The 24,441-nt window shown below is 39.4% G+C and overlaps 1 protein-coding gene across 4 annotated transcripts; it reads left to right on the plus strand.

Annotated features, from left to right (window-relative positions):
* The first annotated feature begins 970 nt into the window (after positions 1–970).
* ABITRAM (actin binding transcription modulator) lies at positions 971–23,697 on the plus strand. Of its 4 annotated transcripts, none has more exons than XM_075212889.1 (7): positions 971–1,078; positions 5,104–5,211; positions 8,884–8,935; positions 9,525–9,654; positions 19,807–19,883; positions 20,375–20,444; positions 23,382–23,697. In XM_075212889.1, exons 2-7 carry the CDS (start codon positions 5,145–5,147, stop codon positions 23,526–23,528), a joined length of 543 nt encoding a protein of 180 aa, XP_075068990.1. In that variant the 5' UTR covers positions 971–1,078; positions 5,104–5,144; the 3' UTR covers positions 23,529–23,697. The 4 variants fall into 4 exon arrangements, with proteins under 4 accessions (XP_075068990.1, XP_075068993.1, XP_075068991.1 ...); XM_075212892.1 differs by lacking the exon at positions 971–1,078 and adding an exon at positions 1,116–1,135; XM_075212890.1 differs by lacking the exon at positions 971–1,078 and adding an exon at positions 1,151–1,169.
* Positions 23,698–24,441: the final 744 nt, after the last annotated feature.

Consider the following 24,441-nt stretch of genomic DNA (forward strand, 5'->3'; position numbering starts at 1 on the left):
AGAGCAGCCTGGTAGCACACTGTCACTGCCGAACGGACCTGAACATACTGTGCAACCGTCGGCAACAGGTCCCTGCTAGGGGGAACGATTGCCCTGATCGCCCCCCCCCTGGATCCGCCACTGCTAAGACCCATCCCCACCAGTCAACTAACTGAACGGGCCAGGAACCGGGAGGTTGCACTACTCTCCCGTGAGTCCGGGACTCCCAGAAATTTGTGAGTTTCCCAGACACTCCGGGAGAGTAGGCAACTATGTAGATCAGATAAGGTTATAGTCTTAAGTATAAAATTAGACCGAATAGTGATTCTAAGAACAATAACCTGTCTTTGTAAATGATATATTACCTGAAATGTGCACACCTTCAGCATATTCTTATTTTTTAGTCAAAGATGCTGATGGGATATTAGAATCAACCATTTCCCATTAGACCCACTTATACTTGCTTTTAAGTTCTAAAAGTTTATCTTTACTTGTCATCACATTGCACAATTCACAAAAGGTTTTTAATAATTTGCTTTTTGGCTCCGGAGATCGTTTAATAAACAAAATGTTTTAATTGACTCTATATGCATCTTTAGGCCGCTACATATATGAATGTTTTAATAAATAAAATAATGCTATAATTAACAATAGTTGGATCCAGAGTGCCTCTGAACAGAATATTGTACCTTTTTTTCACTACAATCCTACACTTGATTATATATACATTATATAGATAATTTTAACACATACAAGATCAACTACATTCTGCAGAAATCTATAAAAATATATAATAAAAAAATATAGTGTCCGAATAAACTAATTGAATATGTATGACAGATTTCATTCAGTTGACTTTATAACAGATAGTATATTCAGAGCATCACTGGCGATCTGTGGAAAGCATGTCTTAACCTGTGTTAAATCAGCAAGCACCAACATGCAGCTAGGGAGGCAGTTATTGTCTGTGACGAAACTACATTCCGGAAACGGTTTGCCTCTACCATAGGAGAAGCAGTCACAGTGCTGAGCACGTGGTGTGTACGGAAGGACCAGCGTGTGCCTTACTGTACGAGACGTCGCCTGTACATCCTGTTAGGTTTGTGTCTTCTTTGTCAGACGCATAATGTTGCGCACTAGCTGGTGGAACTACAAGGTTAAGAAACACCTTGCCATGAATGTCTAGGAAGGTATACTGGGACTTGTAGTTTAATAACAACTGGAGATCAAACGTTGCTTTGTAGCCTAATGCGAAAACCGTTTGTCAAATATTGCTGATAAAACGTTTCTTCAGGAGAACTTGATATGGAATGCAGTTTTGCTTTACTTGTAATTTCTGTGTGTGTTGCAAACATGACACGAGGCTAATTAGCAATTATTTGTCTGGAGTTTACGAATAATGTAAGGAGATCCACTAATTGTCAAACTTGGTTGATTTAATCATTCTCATGTAAAAGTTTACAATATACCTATTCTCAAGACCCTTGCTTTTCGGTAAAGTTTTTCTTTTTTTTTTTTTATACTTACTCTCCAACATTTTGCTACTACATAATTCATTTTATTTAGTTTAAGTATGCAAAGAACTGGATTTGTAAACAGATTTATATGACGTAAAGGAGCGGTACAATAATAGATACACATTGGGTACTGGGTACAAGTTTAGATTACTGCTTATTTGCACAGTTTGTAGAGAAAAAAAAACATTTTACATGAAAAGGTTACTTTGCACACACAAATCTATCTATGTGCACACTGACTTTTTAGCAGTTAGTTTAAAGTGTGTTCTGCCCTTCAAATACACTTCATTGCTGTGCTTAAGATGTGTTCATTCTGTGTGGAACCTAAAGAAAAGTGCTCACACACCAGTATGTGTTCTCTTACGCATAATTTGAGATGCTCCTGGATAAATCTTCTGTAATGACTCTAATAAGGGTTTTTTAAGGTGCGTAAAAGTGGCGCTTTGTAGTTATTTACAACTTTGTGTCCCAAAATATCTACTGTGCTTTGAAATGGGGTATGTGCATTTAATAAAAAAGTAACTGTATTTTGCATTGCTGGTGCTAATCAAGTTACTTAGTGGTTTATTTTAGTAGTTTGTAACATTTGCATTGTTTAAAGGGCTTAACTAATAACCTTGTGCCCCAGAATAACAATAAATGTTTTGATCATTAGCTATAGTACTTGTTTTAATGGGTACCCTATGTGACTGGATCACTTGTAAATAACTTCTGGTATACATTTATTTAAAGGAAATAGCGCAGGGCGCTTATTTATATAATTGCACAAGCACTTATGTTTGATATTGTGTATATGTTGAGATAGGAAATCGTTATTTTTGAGACCAGGGTAGAAAATTAGTTTTTTCTGTTTAACCTTTCTAGAGGAAATGCATTATGTCTGATGTATATATCTGATACAATGAGCCTTTCTTTACAAAGCCTTTGGTGAATTGTGATGCGGGGAATTTGCTTATTTGTGTTGTTCTGTGGGGCGACTGTCTGAAGAAGGTATTCATGTCGACTAGACCTTTTGAATTGCTAGTATGTATCCTGCTTCTGAAATAAGATGCAGGATATCACAGCAAGGTTTTTAAGAATTTCATAGTTAAGTGTAAATATTGGATTTGCAATGCGTGTAAATCCATGTTTGTGTAAACAGGTTATATATGATGCTAAAACTAGCCTGTGTCTAACTGTATAAAAGGCACTAGCTTGTATTGGAAACTTGTTCTTCTGATTTTCATCTTACCTGATCACTGGTACCTCCAACCAGTGTGAGAGCAAATAAATATCACTTGCTTCAAAGACCTGCTTGAAAACATTTTCAGTATTGTTGTATTCCTGTGACCTGCAGATTAGACCCTAAATCTAATCCATTCTCCGGCTGTCTGAGGTTTTTACCCAAGCTTTCCGGTACCACCGATCTGCCTGCTACCCATGCAGCCCTGGTCAGTGTGATAGGCAAAGGGGGATCCGTCCATAGCTTCCCTGATCCATAGTAAGAAGTCAGGAGTACCACCCCAGGTCACCAGCAACGAGATATGCTAGCAGCATCAGTTACCCACAAGAAACCTGGTTCTAGATGCCGGTATAGGAGCTCACTGGTGGCAGCCTTTGTAAGCCCCCTTTTACTGCGGCAAGATAACGAAAGTGACCGGTGAAAAAGGAAGCCCAGGCGGTTCCCAGCAAGAACAGACAGAGTGGCATAGGCGGCCCATCCTGTCACACCCTACATTACACTTTTGCATTCCTAGAGATGTGTTGTACACCTTAAAAACAAGAAAAACTTTACTGAAAAGCAAGGATCTTGAGAACCGGTATATTGTAAACATTGTAGTGTCAACTATTATTGAGCAAATGAGTCATGTGCATGCATATAAGATTTCTTGAGTGATGATTGCTCATTTGCTACTGTCTCACCCCTGCCTGCAATTACTAAGTGCTTGTCATTTTCATTCCTCACATTTATTGCCCCTTTCCATGCATGCATCTTTCACCACATGTAAGTCACTGACCAGCAGCGGTAGAGTGAGTTTGGAGCAGTGCATTTTGTTCTTACTGGCCATGAGATGGGGAGAATGAGTTGGGTACTGGAGATAATTGGTGACCGTGTGGTTACACTTAGTTATTTTTTGCAATTGGAGACAATGCTGTACAATTTGAGCTGTGATCACTCAGTAGTTGGAAGGACTTCTACAACAGCAGCTGCAAGGTTGTAACTACCATAGGTGTAGAGGGTGCAGCTGCTATGGGAGTCTGCCTTCCCCGTCAAAGCCCCATGTGTATAAATGAGTTTTTCACCATTGGATGAGGGCCCTTACAAAATTTTGCCTTGGCTCTCCAGCTGTTATGGAACTACAAATCCCAGAGTCTGGCAGCGCATGCTTGGAATTATGACTTTCCAGCTGTTGTGGGACTATATGTTGCCTACCTGGTTTGTGTTAATGTAAAAATAAGTGGTTTGTTTGAAAACCTCTCTTTTGGCAGAGGGGTGATGGTGTGCTCGTTAATGCTAGCGTATAGCTTCATTATAGATAAAAATAAAGAGGCACAGGCTTTTTTAGTAAAAGCTTATTATCATCATTTACACAATATGTTTCTGGTTTGTGGGCCCATGCTGTACGGATCCAGTGTCAGATTGGTGCATGAAGGGCCCACAAGGGGAATACAATGGTAGGGACCCACCAAAGGGGTGTGGCCAGTCACTAGAGAGGCGTAACCAAACCGGGGTGTGGTAAGCCCACGAAGGACAGCTAGCACCATAGTGTAGTATATAAAGAATACACAGTCTTGACCTGCCCCTTAGATTGGGCAGAACAGTCACCAAATATCGGGATTGTCCCACTAGAATCAGACCATTTGACAGACTATCTTGCTCTCTCCTACCTGTTCTTGTCACTTTCACCACCTGTCGCTGCTGGTTTCTTTAGTTGCGGCTTGTCTGGATCCTGGAATGTGCCATGCTGCTTTTGCTTCCACCGTCTCCTGGCCCCCCCCCCCCCCTCATCACCCTATGCCATGTTGCTCTTGCTCCCCCCTTCTCCTGGCCCACCCCCTTCATCGCCCTGTACCATCCTGCACCCGCTTCACTCTGTGCCATGCTGCTTCTCCCCCCCCCCCCCCTTTCATAACTATGTGCTGTCTTGCTCGCCCCCTTCATCACTCTGTGCCATCTTGCTTTCCTCCCCATGCCTCTGTTACTTTTCATACCTTCTTATTGGCTCCTTTCTTCTCTTTTATTCTTGTCGTCTTTCTTGCTTGTTCCTCTCTGCGTCGCTCCTCACGCCCGACAGTCAGTGCGAACGGAGGAGGGAGGAAGGGCGCTGGTGCCGCGATCACGTAAGGATTTTTTAAAGTTCCCGCTCTCCCCACCAACGAAGAGGAGAGCCATCAGGCATCGGCTCCCAGGCGGGCCAGTCTGACCCTGTTCTGATCTGAAACATACTTTGTGACAAATGTCTCTTTATGCGCCTCTTTATTTTGCTATATATTGATTACTATAAGGCTTGCCTTTGAGATGGTCTGTTTATTTGCTTTGATGTATGCACTCTTACATGTTATGATTTGTTTCAAACACTTGTCATGGTGTATACATATGCATAGAGTGTATTGTTCTTTATTTTAGGCACAGAGTGGAATTGAATCTGTGTGGTCATTTATCTTTACATGGCTGAAGGATCTAGAGAGTTTCCGTCTGTTGTTGAACGTTATTTTACACGATGGTACAAAGCAGGTAATGTGGGACAAATCTTTACTGGTTAAAGAGGTAGCATTAGAAAATATGGACTGTTACAGAATTTTTAGTGTTTTTCAAATTTTTTTTTCCTGGATATTTTGGTATTCCTGATAATACTGGAGCATTGTTGTGTGAAGTCTTTAACAGATTTATATTTATAGTATAACGCCACCGAAAACAAAATTTTGTTTTGGGCGGAGTTTGATGAGCTCAAATAAAAAAACAATGGCTTTCTTACCTTCCTCCTTCCTAGCTTTGGGGGTAATGGTTCCAATTTTCATTGAAACCAGAGGTGTGTGCTCCAAATCAACCAGTGCTTGGGACTTAAGACCCTTTCCTAGTGGGAAAGGGACCCATTTCTCCACATCCTCCAGAAGCCAAAAGGCCCTAGAGTGGGACAAGGGTCTTCAGGCCTCCCTACTCCAAAGTTAGGGAGGGCCCCTTGACATCCCCAACCTCCGTAGCCAAAAAGGGCTCTTAGGAGGCAAGGGTCTTCAGGCCCACCTCCACAACAAAGCTCAGACAGGCCCCTTTCTCCCCTAGGTAGGCTGATGTTTTACCCAGGGGAACTAAATTTTCATCTTTCATAAGGGGGGAGTCTCTGAAAACTTGGGGAGAGCATCAGAAAAGACGTGACACACATACATAAACATAGACAAAATAGTGCAAAAGAAATGCTATTGTCAGTAAATTTAAATCAATAAAAAGGTGCCACAAAGCCTTAGCCTTGCAGTCAGAATGTATATATTTTTTTCTTGCCCAGCCATAAAGTCAAGATAAAGAAATGAGGTTGTTGCAAAGAAAGGCACTTTGCACAGCACCTTACTATTGCAAAGGTGATCCCATCCAGAGGCACGCTGCACCACAGGCTTCTAACAACTGGCCTAATGATCATAAGCACCAGGTGACAGCCCATTGCCTACAGGGACACCTTTAAGCCCTACTGTATACATGGGTACCTACACCTGATTTAGTCAAAAGGCCAAAATGCGAAGTAAAGGTCACATGTTGTACTCACTCCTCCCCACCTCCTTGCCCTATATGACACAACTTAAGCGAGTGTTAATGACCTTATCCTGTAAACTTTTCCATTCATATGAGGGTTGTGGGAAGGGGACAGTGGAGAGTGGGATGGTACCATTATACTCACTGCGTAACCTAGTAGATCCAGCAAATGGAGCATGGAAGATAATTAGGAATTAGTTTTTTTTTATATATCTCATAGAACTCCACTCACAACTATACTTGTCGTTTCGGGTTGTATTATACTTGAACAAAATTCACATGAAAGTTTGTTTGAGGATATAACAGATTAAATCACTTATGTAATAAAACTAACTTGTCCTTTTTGTTTAAATTGGCAATGAAGACTAACCATAATAGGATAATGCAAATTTAAATTTACCAGTGTCATCTTCTGAGTTTGTATATATTTGTCTGTGAATCATTTTGTGCAACAATTACAGTTTTCAGCATACTAATATGTTTCTGACACTCTGAGGGACATCTCTCAGGTAGCCTAACGGGGTAAGTTCATAACATATAACCTTTGTTTTTTCATTTGACAGCAATCTAAGTTTTTGGTTTTTTTTGTTGTTTTTGTTCCCTTGTACAGCGTGTTATTTTTTCAATAGCAAAGAAAAGTTAACTGAGAGGATGAGTAAAATCAGCTGATCTGAGTTAATCTATGTAGGGATTGTGCCACAGTATTCTATTATTTGAGTTGCCACACTAAGCCTGATGATGTTGGACGCAATAAATCATCATCCGCATATACCGTATATACTCGTGTATAAGCCGAGTTTTTCAGCACATTTTTTTATGCTGAAAAAGCCCCCCTCGGCTTATACACGGGTGAACTTACCTGGTCTCCGTTTCCTCAGCTCTTCAGTTCCGCAGTGGAACGCATGTGCGTTCCACCGACAGGAAGTTCGGCACAAATGCCGAACTTCCTGTCATTGGAACGCACATGCGTTCCACTGCGGAACTGAAGAGCTGAGGAAACGGAGACCAGGTAAGTTTGTTCTCTCTCCCTCACTCGCTCCCTCCCTCTCTCTCCCTCCAATATTAACATAACGTGATTTCCCTATTCTTTGGGGGTGAAATTGGGGGTGAATTTCAGATATGGCATTTGCTGGGTCTCATAATACATTATTATTCAGGATACCGTACATTGATGGTTCTAATTTACATGATTCATTTATAAAACAGTTTTTTCAAATTAAATCAATAAAGTAGAGTAACAAATCAGGGGGTGTGGAAATATTAATGCACACATATATAAAGATATTTATTGACAGTGTCCCCCTGCACCCCATTTTGAAATGTGTCAGGGCTTCACTAAAATGGCAAGCTTATATCAGGACCATAAAGCCATATTTATGGAGCAGTTGTGAAAAAATGGCAAACAAACTGTGTATTTTATTTTAAAATTGATGCTGGGTGTCACACCTACAAGACCACGTTCAAAATCAGTCTTGCTTTTTCTAGATATGCTCCCGAAGCTGGTTGTTTTAATGCCTGCTTTCTGCACATGATATAAAAATGTGTAAAATAAAAATGCATATACAGATGTAAATAAAAAACATAATAATGAATAAATCTACAAAAATTACCAGTAGCTGCTGCATTTCCCACCCTAGGCTTATACTCGAGTCAATAAGTTTTCCCAGTTTTTTGAGGTAAAATTAGGTGCCTCGGCTTATATTCGGGTCGACTTATACTCGAGTATATACGGTATCTTGCATCAGAGGGGAAGCAGTAGAAACAGATAAGCCTCCTACATAAGGCACAGGGGACACCTTTACTGTACTTGGGCTACGCTCCCCCGCGCCTTCCTTCCACATTCTGTCTGCATGAAGACTCAGTAAAACTAAACTATCCTTTTCAAAAGCGATTCCGCCACATCAGGATAAGATCAGGCGTAAGAATCTGGAGTGCGACCTCATATGGCAACTATTGGTTGTGGTGGTTGCTTAGCAAAATCTAATTAATTTAGCAACTGCTGTAAACTTCAAGGTCAAGGAAATCTATGCCTTAGTTACAAAAATATAACATTAGTCTTTCATCCATACGTTCACTAAATGCTAGATTGAATGCTCATGCAGTTTGGTATTTGGACCTAAGGTGCTTATGGCATTAATAGAGACTCACAATTATCCTTGTATTCTTATGTGTGCACTGTTGTCTGGAGGCAAAATGTAAATACTTAGAAATGTAATTATTGCTAGAATTAAGAGTCATCCATGACCGAACTCTTAATTTTGCCCTTCCTCAAATAAATGTAGAAGTGCCTTTTCCAAATAAGAGGTTTTCTTTGTTGTTTATGTTTAATTATTTTGGGTACATTAGGAAGGGAGTGGGGCAGAATATATAGATCTCTGTTGCCCAATTAAGTTTGGATATTTGCAGTTTGGTGTGAATTTCAACACAAGCACACATTTATAGGCATTGTATAATTTGTACACTCTCGCAATGTGGAAAACAAAATTACTTTCATGTTCTACATGGGCATCATTATTTAATTGTTTTGTAAATCTGTGTTTAAAACTACTACAGAAAGAGTGGTCGAAAAGCAGAGAGAAATAATTTTCCTTTATTTTCTTTGATCATTAAATTACAGTACCACAAGCAGGATTGTTTTGTATTAGTGCATTGTTTGTCTTTCAGATGTAAAGGGAAAGTTGCATGAAGACTTCTGTATATTGCAGCATTCAAACCGGTAAGGGCTAGTATACAATTTGTGTTCAATATTCAGAGGGAAAAGTCCATGTGAAAATATCTTCGCCTACATTGAGATCCCTGTTTAACTGCCTTTCTGCATATTTTTCACAATGAATTTTATCAGATGTTTAACCAAATATTATACTATATAAAAGGGACCTGACTGGACAAATACCTAAACGGTTTAGTGAACAGCGGTGTTCAGTTTGCTACTCATTTTTGCCCAGTGTCTTTCTGATGGTGAAATTGTGACCTTTGATCTTATCTGAGCCGAGAGATCTGCAGAATATTTGGTTGTTTTATATAAAATATACATCTTGTATAAATTATATAATGCTATAGGGATTATATGAAACCTTTTATATAAGAATGACATATAAAAATATTCATATAATAGTTATATAAATATGAATAATATATGGCAGACTGGAATTTAATCTGGAATGGAGGATTAAGATAAATTATACTATCATTAATTTAGAACAGAAATGGGTAGGAGAGATAAGTGTGTGCATTAAAATATCTTTGTGTGTGATTTATCATGTATTGTCACTTGCTTGATGCTAGTTGATTTTTAATCTTTTTAGAATCTGTGTTATTACACTGGCGGAGTGTCACCCAGTTCTTGAACATGGAAAAAATATTTCTAGTATTAGTTACCAAATAAGTAACAATTGCAGCAGACTTCAGAACAAAGTGTCAGGCAAGTCTAAACGGGTGAGTGTATTGGATATGATTTTTTTTTTCTTGTCTACTGTATATATGTATTAAATGTGTTTATAAATGTTAGGTGCTTATGAAACTGAAGGTGGATTTAAAATGACATATATTGGATTTTTTTCTTAGAGAATATTGAATATACTGAAACTTGTGTAGAATCAACAGTGGCTTATTGTGGAGGAAGGGATGAGGGCTTTCACATTAACAATTATAGAGAACATTAAAATAGATCTCATCCAGGGGGTCACTGACAACTGAAGTGATGTATTGTAGTTGCATATTCCTTATAAAGGGTTCCCATGTGAGTAGGTGGGTTGTGCCAAGTTTTCCCCTCACTGATTCAAGGTTGAGCCTGTTTGAAAGTCACATTTTCTCTCTCCCAGGACTCTTAACATTGGTTTATCCACTTAAATAGCAAATGTTAGTACCTTTCAATGATGAGATACTTAGGTTTCTAGTCCTACAGCATAAAATTGTTGGAACAGAAAAAGACAAACAATACTCTACTTCTACTTGAATGAGACTGGACACAGCTATAAAGATTGTTTTGAATCGAAGTCAACAAAGTGACAAGCAGAGACATATCTGGCACATTCGAGTGATCATGCAGTCTGTACATCCATACAGTAAAATCGTATAGTAAGCACGCAATTGCCACTATTGAATTAGAATAACCTAGATGTAGTGTAATGCTCTGGTATAATGCAAATATTTAGTACTATCAAAGATAGAGTAATGATGGTAATATGCTTGCAAAGCAATGGGACTGATTTAGGACCCAATAGTGAGTGATGGTATAATAACAATTAAAATGTCACGTTTTAATATCTAAAAAAACATCAAGGATTACATTACAATCTTTGCAGCTGCAAATAGACACAATAAAAAAATAGGACAATTGTATTACTAAACAATAATTGACTATATAATCAATTAAATTTAAACAACCAAGTCCACATGATGCTAAAAATAGAAACAATCTATAAAATGTCCAAGAGAGAAAAAACTCTGTGGTAAACAAAAAGTAAATCCATCGATCCAATATCTTGAAAGTCTTTTGTAACCAACCTTGATGTTTTGAACTGATGAAGTATGTACAGCCACAAGGGTATTGTTCGGTAAGTGTTTGGTGAAAAAAGATGTGCCAGATGTCCGTCAAGCAGTAATGCGCTCACAACTAGAGATGGGCGGGTCCGGTTCTCCGAGAACCGAACCCACCCGAACTTTGGGTATCCGAGTACCGAGCTGAGCAGCTCGGTACTCTCCCGCCCATTCCGAATCCAAATCGAGGCCGAACATCATTGTGACGTTGTCGGATCTCGGGACTCGGTTCTCGCGATACTTCAACTTTATAAATACACGCCTCCACAGCAATCCATCGCCATTTGACAGAGGGAGAGAGCAGGGTGTAGTCATAGGCTAATTAGAGCAGGGACAGAGAATACAATATTGTTCTTGCAATTGCTCTAACCAAAATCGCTAGTGCAGAGAGGAGGATAGAGGTTTATTATTTTTTCTTCATATTTGGCACTCCCCAGCGCTTTTGGGGTGTCCCCCATAATTGTGCATTAATATTTCTGGCTGTCAAAAGTCATATCTGTCAGCAGTATCTACTAAATAATTTTTAGCACTCAGTGTTTTTGGGGTGTCCTCCCTAATTGTGCATTAATATTTCTGGCTGTCAAAAGTCATATCTGTCAGCAGTATCTACTAAATAATTTTTAGCACTCCTCAGTGTTTTTGGGGTGTCCTCCCTAATTGTGCATTAATATTTCTGGCTGTCAAAAGTCATATCTGTCAGCAGTATCTACTAAATAATTTTTAGCACTCCTCAGTGTTTTTGGGGTGTCCTCCCTAATTGTGCATTAATATTTCTGGCTGTCAAAAGTCATATCTGTCAGCAGTATCTACTAAATAATTTTTAGCACTCCTCAGTGCTTTTGGGGTGTCCTCCCTAATTGTGCATTAATATTTCTGGCTGTCAAAAGTCATAACTGTCAGCAGAATCTACTAAATAATTTTTAGCACTCCTCAGTGCTTTTGGGGTGTCCTCCCTAATTGTGCATTAATATTTCTGGCTGTCAAAAGTCATAACTGTCAGCAGACTCTACTAAATAATTTTTAGCACTCCCCAGTGGTTTGCGCTCAGAATGGATTCAAAGCAGTCCACATATGATCTAAATGAGCAACCAGGTTCTGTCACCAGTCCTGATGTTAGTGTTCCCAGTACGTCATCTGGCCAAGGCGATGTCAAACAACAGTGTTTTCAAATTAGTGCAAAAAACAAAAAACAAAAAAAATTTTACTGTATTGAAGCGAAAAAGAAGTGTAACTGAGCAAAAGTTAAGTGACGATAAAAAAAAAAATTGCAAGCATGCCATTCTACACACGCAGTGGCAAAGAGAGAATGAGGCCTTCACCTTTGGCTATTAGTGGCAGATCCCAAAAAGTTACCCAGCCTACAATTGGTGCACAACTACTGTTACGCGTCAAAGCCGAGCTGCAAGATAACAGTGAGGCATTACAGGAGAATATTTGCTCTGATTCACAAATGACAACAATCCCTGTGGAGAGTCCATCCAACAGTGGGATGTCTAATCGTGAGCATTCTGCTGATGTGTGCCTTAATAGCCCGAGTGTAGCCGGTGATACCCAAATTGAGGATGCCACTTTGGAATTAGAAGAGGATGAGGGGAAGATTTGTGTAGGCGACGAGGGCGCTAATGAGGATGTTGATGAGGATGAGGTTGTTTGTGTAAGTCCTGCACCAGTGGCAGCAGTTCTGGCACGTGACAAGAAAAAGGCCATTGTCATGCCTGGGCATAAAACAAAAAAATCCACTTCTTATGTGTGGAATTATTTCTACCCAAATCCAGACAACAATTGTATAGCCATTTGTAGTGTATGTGAAGCCACAGTCAGTCGAGGGAGGGACCTTAACCATCTTGGAACCTCGTCTATGTTACGCCATTTAACGAGAGTTCATGGCAAAGTGTTGGGAAAAGCTGAAAGTTCTTCCCAAAAGAATACAAGCACTCCCTCATCAGCTAAGACCCTCCGCTCACCGACATACCGACGGCTACAAAATACACCCACCACACCATCCTCATCAATATCCTCAGTAGCGCTCGGAGTTAGCCCGGCATCCCACTTAAGGCTGGATGACTCCGGCACTATTATTGATTCCTCTGAAGAAAGCGTTAGTCCTGCTGCTGCTGTTGCTGCTGCTGGGGGTGAATCGTCATCCCAGAGGCAGGTGAATAAAATGAGCAGTCCTACATTTCAGCAATTAACTGTGAAACAATCATTTGCGAGGGGAAGCAAATATGACAGCAGTCACCCAGTCGCCAAGCGAATCACAGACGCCATGGCTGCAATGTTAGTGTTAGATCTGCGTCCAATCTCCACAATAAACGCAGCTGGTTTTTCACAGTTAATTGAGGTTTTGTGTCCGCGTTACAGAATTCCATCGCGACACCATTTCTCCCGTAAAGCTATTCCACAACTATACCAAAAAGTGTGTAAAAATGTAGAGATTGCGCTGAAAAATGCCATTCTGCCCACTGTTCACTTAACCACAGATATGTGGACAAGTGGAAGTGGCCAAACCAAAGACTATATGACTGTGACAGCCCACTGGGTTGGTCATTCACCTTCACCAGCAGGAACAGCAGCAGCATGTACACCACTACGTAACATTTGTCACAGGCAGGCCACTCTTTGTATCACCGGCTTCACTAACAGGCATACGGCTGACAATTTGTTACGCAAACTGAGAGATGTGATTGATGCATGGCTTATACCACTCGGACTCTCCCCAGGGTATGTCATTTCAGATAACGCCAACAATATAGTGCGAGCATTACAGCTGGGTGATTTCCAACATATTCCCTGTTTTGCTCACACCATCAACTTGGTGGTGCAGAGCTTCCTACGAAATAACCGTGAGGTGCAGGAGATGCTTTCGGTGGCCCGTAAAATTTCAGGCCATTTCAGGCATTCAGCCACAGCATGTAGGAGATTACAGCAGCTCCAAGAGCAGTTTAACTTGCCCTGCCACCAACTTAAGCAAGAGGTGGTAACTCGGTGGAATTTTACCCTGTACATGCTTCAGAGGATGGAGGAACAGCGCAAAGCCATCCAAGCATATTGCACAAGTCATTACATTGGGAAAGGAGGGGGGATGTATTTCACTCTTGCACAGTGGGGAATCCTTTCAGTGCTGTGCAAGGTGCTGAAACCATTTGAAGTTGTGACATGTGAGGTCAGTGCTGACTCTGCTAGTTTGAGCCAAGTCATTCCTTTAATTAGACTATTGGAAAAGCAGCTTGAGAAAATGAAGGAGGAGCTGAAAGCAAGCAATTCAGCAAAGTATGTTGGCCTTGTCGATCAAGTACTTAATTCGCTTCACAATGATCCTCGAGTTATTAAGATCTTGAACTCGGATCAGTACGTTTTGGCCACTGTGCTTGATCCAAGGTTTAAAACCTACATTGAGTCTTTACTTGTAAATGAGCGAGATGTGAACTTTTGCAAGGAGCTATTGCTCAGCAAGTTGGACTGAACTGGGCCTCGGCTTGACGACGTGTCCTCCTTCACTTTCTCAAGCTGTTGCTCGTAAAAAATTAAATTTCCAAAAAAGAAGCAGGGAAGACACAGGGGGCAGACGAGAACAATTTAACATCTGGGCTGGTTTGAAGGATTTTTCAAAAAAATGTGTCACTTTGCCCATAACTCCATCCAATATGAGTATAAACATGCAAAGGATGGTGGAGGATTACTTTCAAGAGGTAGTTGATATGGAAATGTCAGACAGTCCCTTTCCTTACTGGGAAGAAAAGCAGGCCATTTGGAAACCCATGTACAAACTTGCTTTGCAATACCTAAGCTGCCCACCCTCCAGTGTGTACTCTGAACGAGTGTTCAGCACAGCAGGGAACTTAGTCAGTGATCGCCGTAGAAGGTTACTTCCCAAAAATGTGGAGAAAATGATGTTTATAAAAATGAACTACATCTTCCACGAGGAAGGCCTTCACCATCCAAGACATCCAAGCACTGACTGTTCTCTAATGGCGGATTCAAGCGGCGATGAATTGATAGTCTGTGATGATGACGTACACACTGATGAGGGTGAGGATTAAGCTGAAGATGATGCCGATAACATCTTTTTAAAACTTTCTATGTAAGTGTAGGGTGCAATCTACCCCCAAAGAGGAAAGGGACTTGTGGCATTTCCATATCACATACCATCTTGAAAGGCTGCTGTTAGGGCAATTTATCCTTAAGGGTAGGGTGTCCTAGACAGAGTGACCCTAAACTGGCTTTGTCCATTTTTCATAATATTGTACAGTCTATAATGGCTGAATTTTTTGGTATTTTATACAAGTGGAGGGGGGCCTTGAGAGACAGAAACCAAACTGGCTTTCTCCATGTCAATTAATATTGTACAGTCTATAATGGCTGAATTTTTTGGTATTTTATACAAGTGGAGGGGGACCTTGAGAGACAGAAACCAAACTGGCTTTCTCCATGTCAATTAATATTGTACAGTCTATAATGGCTGAATTTTTTGGTATTTTATACAAGTGGAGGGGGGCCTTGAGAGACAGAAACCAAACTGGCTTTTTCCATTTCTTTACATATTTAACTATAAGTGTAGGGTGTAATATACATTCAAAGACGATGGCTGCATTGCCAATATGCATAGATGGAGAGGAAGACAATCTGTTTTGTGTGTAGAATAGGCCTACCAACGAAGAATTAAACTGTTTTTTTGGATGATTTATTACCTCAACAATTAGATTACTTGTCTCTAAAACAGTTGGAGCACTAAATTGGGTTAATTTAGGCCCAAAAACATGGATTTTCCCAAAAAATAGCAAAGCAAAACAAAACCAAACAAAACCAAAACCAAAACACGCAATGGCGGTTTTGCAAAACCAAAACCAAAACACGACGGTAATCCAGATCCAAAACCGAATCCAAAACCAAAACACGGGGGTCAGTGACCATCTCTACTCACAACGCTCCGAGCAATAAACCACGAGTGTTCCATATGGAGAATGACAGGCAAACCGTATGCGTTCCACAGTGGAACGCACAACACTTCCTTCCGGTATGACGTCACATAAATGGGGTGTGCCCCAACGCGTTTCATTCGCCGGAGCGAATTTCCTCAGGGGAGCGTGCATCCATACAATATTTTGTGTTTATGCATGACTGGACAGTTTCCTAAAGCAAAACACATTGATCCTCAAGAGACTAGTTCCCTCACAGAAGACCCACTCATATTCTGCCTCTTTCTACGAATATCTTAAATCTACATCTCCTCTAAACTGCATTGTGATTTATATATTTTCTACCCTACAAGGTTATATGCCTCATTACAATCAGATTTACTCAACTTTTTTAAACTCCACTGAGCCACTATGCACAGACTTAAGCCCTTTAAGCTCTTCCCCAAGTGTGGACAGTGTCATAATTAATAAACCATTAATGAATTGTATAAATAAAGTAGAACTTGCTTGATTACACGTTTCTTCTCCATGCAAACTGAATAACAGATTTGGTAAACAAAAGAATCAGAAGTACACATTTTAATAGAACAGGTAGATGCATCATCTAGTAAATTTATAGTATTTATTTCTTCAATAGAGCGCAGAATCTAAGTAGTAGTAACACTCCTCTATGACAGTGATGATCCACAGCAATAGCAGTGATGTCTTGAAAGGTTGCTAGTAGTAATAAGTTGCCTATCGCTAGCAGTAATTCTTTATGGCCAATTGTAGTAATATATACACTGCAATAATGTGAGAGACATTTTGTGATGCCATGGTCTCTCAAATCAAGATCAGTATTGTATAGTTGCCCTCGCCCTGCTTGCGTTTCACTGTTATCTTCTTACAACCCACTACCAGCTTGTACCCTCGTTTGTGAGCATGGGATATTGAGTACTATTATGCAAATTTATAATCCCTTTCCCTCCCCATTTAACTCCAGAAATGATTCGAGTGAGTAAGCAGGAGAGGAGAAAAATAAACTTTAAGAAAAGCATCTCCAGGCCTACCATCCCTCATGTAGGGAATCCACCCATGCTTTATGGCCCAATTATTGTGGGTGATAAAAATTGTGCATCAATCAAGGATCATTATTGTCTCTACAACTAAGATATGGTAGCCGATTCACAGGGAAGTGAAGAAGTCAGTAGAATGAGAATCGAGGCAGATAAACAGAAGTAATAATGATCTAGCCTCATTTCCAGCTGGGGGCAATAGAAATACTTATAATAGTTTAGAAGTGAACTGCTAAAATGCATTTGTATAGGGAAAGAGATGATAAAATCATGAAAGGTTATCCAAACGCTTTATACCTTATATGTGCCAAGTCACACCTAGATGCTAAATGTGTTTTAGTTGTATGAAATAACTTCATATGCTGGTTGTTTCCTAAGCTCAATGCTCTTTTAGCGATGATGCACATTTCAATCTGTGGAAGTGTCCTAATCCTCTAGTGGTTGTATATAAATTATGAAATAGAACTATATAAAAATTGGCCCTCCCGTTATTATTTTTAATATAAAATGTCTCGTTTAACAACCATAATAATTCTTGCTCTTCTTCAAGAGGAGACTTAACTGTATGTTTGTGTTAAGAACACCCAACATCTATCTGCATCACTCTACACTACATATAGCAGTAGTTACATTACTTACCAGGTGTTCTTTTAAACAGGGAGGAGGTTGGGAGTTGGACACACACACACACACACACACACACACACACACACACACACACACACACACACACACACACACACACACACACTGATGATTGGCCGCACGGTATTGCAGGCTGGACTGTCAGTGGTCCCTCCCTTAGGGGACTGCTTTAGAATGTCCCCATGGTAAGCAGGGTCCCCCAGGTGTAGGTTAAATCCATTTCTCTGAGTCTATCTGGGGATACTGCATTCCCGTTCCCTATCATCTGCTGTTATTCTTTGGGTGTTTGAGTTCCCTTCTTTCGGGCTTTTGTATTGCACACCGAGGTTTGCATGGGATTGCAGAGGGAATATAACCTGTCAGCAGGAACTTAACTAATTTGAGTGCCTACTCCATGTTCCCTCAAACAACGGCCATGGTAAGCAGTGTCCCCCAGATGGACTCAGGAAAATGGATTTAACATGCGTATAAAATCCTCTTTCTCTAAACTTTTGCTTTGAGAGAGAATTCTATATTGCATATTTTTCTTTACAGTGAAATCTACAGTCGTGGCCAAAAATTTTGAGAATGACACAAGTATTGGTTATCACAAAGTCTGCAGCTTCAGTGTTTTTAGATTTTTTTTGTCAGATGTTGCTATGGTATACTGAAGTAAAATTAGAAGCATTTCATAAGTTTCAAAGGCTTTTACTGACAATTACATTAAGTTTATGCAAAGAGTCAATATTTGCAGTGTTAACCCTTCTTTTTGAAGACCCCTGCAATTCGCCCTGGCATGCTGTCAATCAACATCTGGGCCACATACGAATGGCCGGCCTTTCTTGCCTAATCAATGCTTGGAGTTTGTCAGAATTTGTGGATTTTTGTTTATCCACTCGCCTCTTGAGAATTGGCCACAAATTCTCAATGGGATTAAGGTCTGGGGAATTTCCTGGCCATGGACCCAAAATTTTTATGTTTTGATCCCCGAGCCACTTAGTTATCACTTTTGCCTTATGGCAAGGTGCTCCATCATGCTGGAAAAGGCATTGTTCATCACCAAACTGTTCTTGGATGGTTGGGGGAAGTTGCTCTTGGAGGATGTTTTGGTACCATTCTTTATTCATGGCTGTGTTCTTAGGCAAAATTGTGAGTGAGCCCACTCCCTTGGCTGAGAAGCAACCCCACACATGAATTGTCTCAGGATGCTTTACTGTTGGCATGACATAGGACTGATTGTAGCACTCACCTTTTTCTTCTTCTGACAAACATCTTCCAGATGCCCCAAAAAATCTGATGGGGGATTAATCGGAGAAAATTAATTTACCCAGGTCCTCAGCAGTCCAATTTGTGTACCTTTTGCAGAATATCAGTCTGTCTCTGATGTTTTTACAGGAGACAAGTGGCTTCTTTGCTGGCTTTCTTGACACCATGCCATCCTTCAAAATTCTTCGCCTCACTGTGTGTGCAGATGCATTAACACCTGCCTGCTGCCATTCCTGAGCAAGCTTTGCACTGGTGGTGCCCCAATCCTGCAGCTGAAACAACTTTAGGAGACGATCCTGAACGTTCTTGGGCACCCTGAAGCCTTATCACAACTATTGAACCTTTCTCCTTGAAGTTCTTGATGATCAGATAAATGGTTGATTTAGGTGCAATCTTACTAGCAGCAACATCCTTGCCAGTGAAGCCCTTTTTGGGCAAAGCAATGATGACTGCACATGTTTCCTTGTAGGTAACCATGGTTAGCAGAGGAAGAACAATGATTTCAGTTACCACCCTCCTTTTAAAGCTTCCAGTCTTTTATTCTAACTCAGTCAGCATAACAGAGTAATCTCCAGCCTTGTCCTTGTCAACACTCATCTGTGTTAATGAGAATCACTGACCTAATGTCAGTTGGTCCTTTTGTGGCAGGGCTGAAATGCAGTGGAAATGTTTTTGGGATAAAGGTCATTGTCATGGCAAAGAGGGATTTTGAAATTAATTGCAATTCATCTGATCGCTCTTCATGACATTCTGGAGTATATGCAATTTGCTATCATAAAAACTGAGCCAGCAGACTTTGTGAAAAATAATATTTGTGTCATTCTCAAAACTTTTGGCCATGACTGTATACATTGTAAGATCATATGGAATTTTATTTTTCAATACAAATTGTTGCATGTTCTACACATTTATTTTATTTGTGTATAGATTTATACATCAACATACCACCTTAGAAAATGAATATTTCTTTTTGGTTTTTTTGTTAATCTTTTTTTGTTGCTTCTTGGTGGAGTAGCGATTTCCCCTAGCAGTCTCTTATTTTATGTTTAGCTACCTGTAACAAAGAAAATAATTCAATGTATTTCTCATTGCAAGCTGGAATTTGATATTGAATTTTACTGGCTACAGATTCAGTATCAAATGTTTCTAATTGATTCATTTAATTTTTTTTCTTTTCCCCAATTCAGGGAGCTCAATTCCTAACAGAGTTTGCACCTTTATGTAGAATAACCTGCTGTGATGGTGAGGAGTATACAATTTACAGGTACATACTTTTCTAGTATCGTTAATGCAATGAAGTTGTAAAATGTTTCTCCCGAGCCAATATATTATGTGTATTAAGAGTTTAGCTCTTCTTTTTTTTTTTTTTTTTTTTTTATTGAGGTATAAATCACAGTACACAGCATTATCAGCATGTAGACACAAGCATAGGAACATCAATATGAATAGAATAAAAAAGCACAGGAACATCTAAATGTTTCATATAGTAGTACATTCAGCCTTAAGATCACCATGCAAAGATTGCTGTGCTGCAGCTATCAACATGAAATAAATAAATCAATAAATGTATACAAGAACCAGTAGTTTATGAAGTTCCAGAAAATTGTCAGACCATATTTTAGCGCAGGTTGAATTAGTTTTTGCTCAGACATGGTTTAACCTGACATTTTGTAGCATTAAGTTGTCTTTGTCTTTATATAATTAACTTGGGCATAAACTTTGCTTTGTGTTTTTTTTTGTTTTTTTTTTCTCCAGTTGTATTCGAGGTCGGCTGCTAGAAGTGAATGAAAATATTCTCCACAATCCTCAACTGTTGAAAGAAAAGGTAATTTCGCACCACTGATCACTGAATTATGTCATGTTTCACATTCCTTAACAGGAAGTATTTTGTCTGTATTCCCATTCTGACCACCAACTGTAGCACAACTCGCTTTATTTATGAATTGTGTTGGTGTATCTTGTAAAGCTTTATATGTACAATGTAGGCGATATATTAACGTGGACGCATGTGCAGCAGGTCATGGCAACCAATCAGAAATCATTGCCTACAGTACTGGACAGATGAAAGCTAATTATTGACTGGGTGACCTCTCTGCACTTTGTTGTTATAAGCTTCTGTGTATGTCTGTCCTGTTCACTCTGATCACAACCTGCAGTGACAGCACCTGGTTCCTATCCATTGGATGTAAGCGATTAATGTCTTTTTAGATTGTTGGTATAAAGAATAACAGTTTTTGGTACTATCATCGAATCTGCTGCTGATACCATGTCTTACTAGTGAAAGCCACTGGATCTAATTAGACCCAGTCAAAATCTGTTGAGTGAAAATAATTATGCCCAGATATCCTGCGATAGTGACCAGTCTGTTAATGCTTATGTCAACATGATCGAACATAATCTGCTGTGTGACTGACACCTGAGCTTATTTAATGCTCATAAGGACATGTGAGAGAAATAAGGTAAATAAATAAACACATTACAGTTTACATGTAATAAACTTTAGAGATTTATAATGTAGCACATAATAGAGAACACATTTTCTATACCTATATTTATAATTCTTTTATTATACTGTATTTGTGAGGCTGCACTTACTAAACATAAAAAATGAATTTGGGTTTTTTGTTCTCCGGTTAAAATATTTTTTTTATATTTAATATACGTGTGAAGTTGATGCAAAAGTATGTTTACTCCTACTGCCCTGTATGACCTCTAAACACTGGTACATCTGAATGGAGTCCTGTGCGTTCACTATAGTATCCCCAAGCAGCGGGCAATGCAGGGAATACAGATATTGGGTCTGCTGTCTGCCAGCACTATTTTTTCTAATGGAAACAGCTCTGTTAGGTTTTATCAGATCATCATCATCACCATTTATTTATATAGCGCCACTAATTCCGCAGCGCTGTACAGAGAACTCACATCAGTCCCTGTCCCATTGAAGTGAAGTTTATTAAATTTCCTAACACACACACACACACAGACAGACAGACAGAGACTAGGGTCAATGTGATAGCAGCCAATTAACCTACTAATATGTTTTTGGAGTGTGGGAGGAAACCAGAGCACCCGGAGGAAACCCACGCAAACATGGAGAGAACATACAAACTCCTCACAGATAAGGACATGGGGCCCTCATTCATTATGGATCTTAACTTAAGAAACTTTTTATTTAAGTCTCCTGGACAAAACCATGTTACAAATATCAACTTTATATTTCAGTGTACAAATAAGCTATCAAGTATGTGTGCTACATGAAAAAACAGTTAGTATTTAACTTATGTGCAAAACAGAATACTAATTTGCACCCTATGCATTGTAACATGGTTTTGTCCAGGAGACTTAAATAAAAAGTTTCTTAAGTTAAGATCCTTAATAAATCAGGCCCATGGTCGGGAATTGAACTCATGACCCCAGTGCTGTAAGGCAGAAGTGCTAACCACTACGCCACCATGCTGCCCAGATCAGATCAATTTTACACTGAATATGTTTGGTCAGAAGTGAAGTTTATTAAATTAATCAGACTTTCTTCCTTTATTATGCCCTTATCAATGGCCCAATTTCCCTGATTTTACACCACGACATTTACTGCTGTAGTATTAGGCAAGTGTTATACAACGCTATACATTTAATATATTGGATGTATTTGCACAGATGAGGCAGAGAGAAGTACTGGATGCCTTTTACATGAAGTTGACATTTTATGAAAAACTTTCTACAGGAAAAACTAAGGGTCCACAATGTGTAAATGTTGTATTTATTTTGGCACACCACTTTACCAGATGCAATTAATGTGGTGCTTTGTGTAAGTCCTTTCATCTTGAGAAGTCTAAAAAACAGTGCAAAAGCCAAACCAGCACTAACCAGGTTTACGATCAAAAGTCTCTGAGAGTGATTTATTGCATGGAGAGGAAAGAGAGTGCACTGTTTCGGAGGGACTCCACCCAGCCCCATTGCAGAGGCTCTTGCTATAAAAACTGAAACGAGTGTGTGTTTGTTTGCTTCTTAAATTGTTTGTAATCCACAATGTGTAGTCGTTTTACTTGCTGGAATTGTTTAATACAGTGAACCACAAAGTTCCAGTGCCAATTGCCCTTTGTTTTTCAATATGTAATGCTGCTCTCGGTATATTGTTTTTCTAATAATTATAAATTGCCGGCCACAGTCTCTTTAGCCCAAACTGTCACTTAAATTGCAAAATGCATTCAGAGTAATATTAAAGACTAACTTTACCTAAACTGTAAGTTTTACCTTTCATCTCCCTCCCCCATGCTAACAGAAATGTAGAACCTGAGCAGTTTGAGACAACTGTAACAACTTTTACTCCTGTTAACAACTGAGAACAGTTTAAACAAACATCAAATCTCTGTCTAACACAAGTGCTGCTTACACAGACACACAACTCTGCAGTTATGTAGTCACTGTGTGCCAAATTCCCTCCCACCCCACAATTATGCTTCACTGCCCTATAAGGACACTGGCTTGGTGTATATGTCCTGCAGCAGCCTAGTAGTGGCAGGTGTGGAGTCCTCCTGAGTGTAGCACTCCCTTCTTCCTTTGTTGTGGTGCTGTCTGCTTGCATGATTTTTGCCCCCAACAGCTCTGCACTCATGATGAAAAGCCTAAAACAGGAACTAGTTTTTGATTCAATATAAAAGCAATGCAGGATTTGTATGATGGAGTTGGATATAATGCATTACCAATGACTGTTGTATCAGTAAAGGATGTGTTTTTCTTTTTCTTTTTTTGCTTAATATGCCAGCCATCCACAGAAGGTTACATTGCAGTTGTGCTTCCAAAATTTGAAGAGAGCAAAACTGTGACAGAGGGTCTTCTTTCCCAGAAGCAGTATGAAGAAACTTTGCTGACACGGACATCTTCCCTATGTGACAAATCACTGAATTTGTAACAAACTCTGCAGTCCTCAGAACCTACCTCCTAATGGAAAAGGACCATTATTTATGAACTTTAGCTTCTAACTGTGTGATTAGGAATTTTATTTTCATTTTACATTCATGTCATATTGAGTGTTTGTCCCTTTGAACAGCCATATTCATTAAACCCCAAAGATCTAGTTTCTTTGCATTTTTATTCAACTTTTTAAACTATTTCATTGTCTATATTTTCTTGCTGTTAAAGTCTTATAAAAATGAGTTTACATTTCTTACTACAGTGCTTTTTTTTTTATATATGAATCACATTGTGGAAGACCTAAATATGTCAGATTATGTATTATACCAAATAAATGGATAACAAAATAAATAATCTAACTGAAAAATATATCCAGTAATTGCCATAGAGAACCTGATGGCAAGTCTTGCATTCAAACAATTTAAAACAAAATGCATTGTGCTCTTCAAATGTTTTTATTAAAGTGTAAAGCAAAATGCTTAAAAGCACAAAGAGTTTGAGCATGCCCCTGTATATGTGCCTGATTCCAGCTAACATCAAGTAAGTGGACACAAAAGACCAGCCATCTCTAGCTTCTCATCAGGTTTCAAAATGGACAACTGTATTTGGACCGTAACTGCATGCGTTCATTGTCTCACCACGCTAATGTACTCCGATTGTTTCCCGATGACATTAGGATCTGTTAATGGCAAGGTTTTAACAAATTGGTTAAAAGCAGTCCACTTATGTGAACCACCTAAAGTATGGAGATTAGTCTTTTTCCAAAGTGTTTAAGTTGACTTCTGTTATAGTGAATGTGCCAAAACTAGTGAAGTGATTAGTGTGAAAGCAAAGATGAAGAGCATTAAGTACTGTAAATACAGGGTTAGTATCTGACCATAAAGCAATGGATATCTAGAAATCACCAATCG

This window comes from Mixophyes fleayi, chromosome 5, assembly GCF_038048845.1.
Source record: "Mixophyes fleayi isolate aMixFle1 chromosome 5, aMixFle1.hap1, whole genome shotgun sequence".
Taxonomy (NCBI): domain Eukaryota; kingdom Metazoa; phylum Chordata; class Amphibia; order Anura; family Limnodynastidae; genus Mixophyes; species Mixophyes fleayi.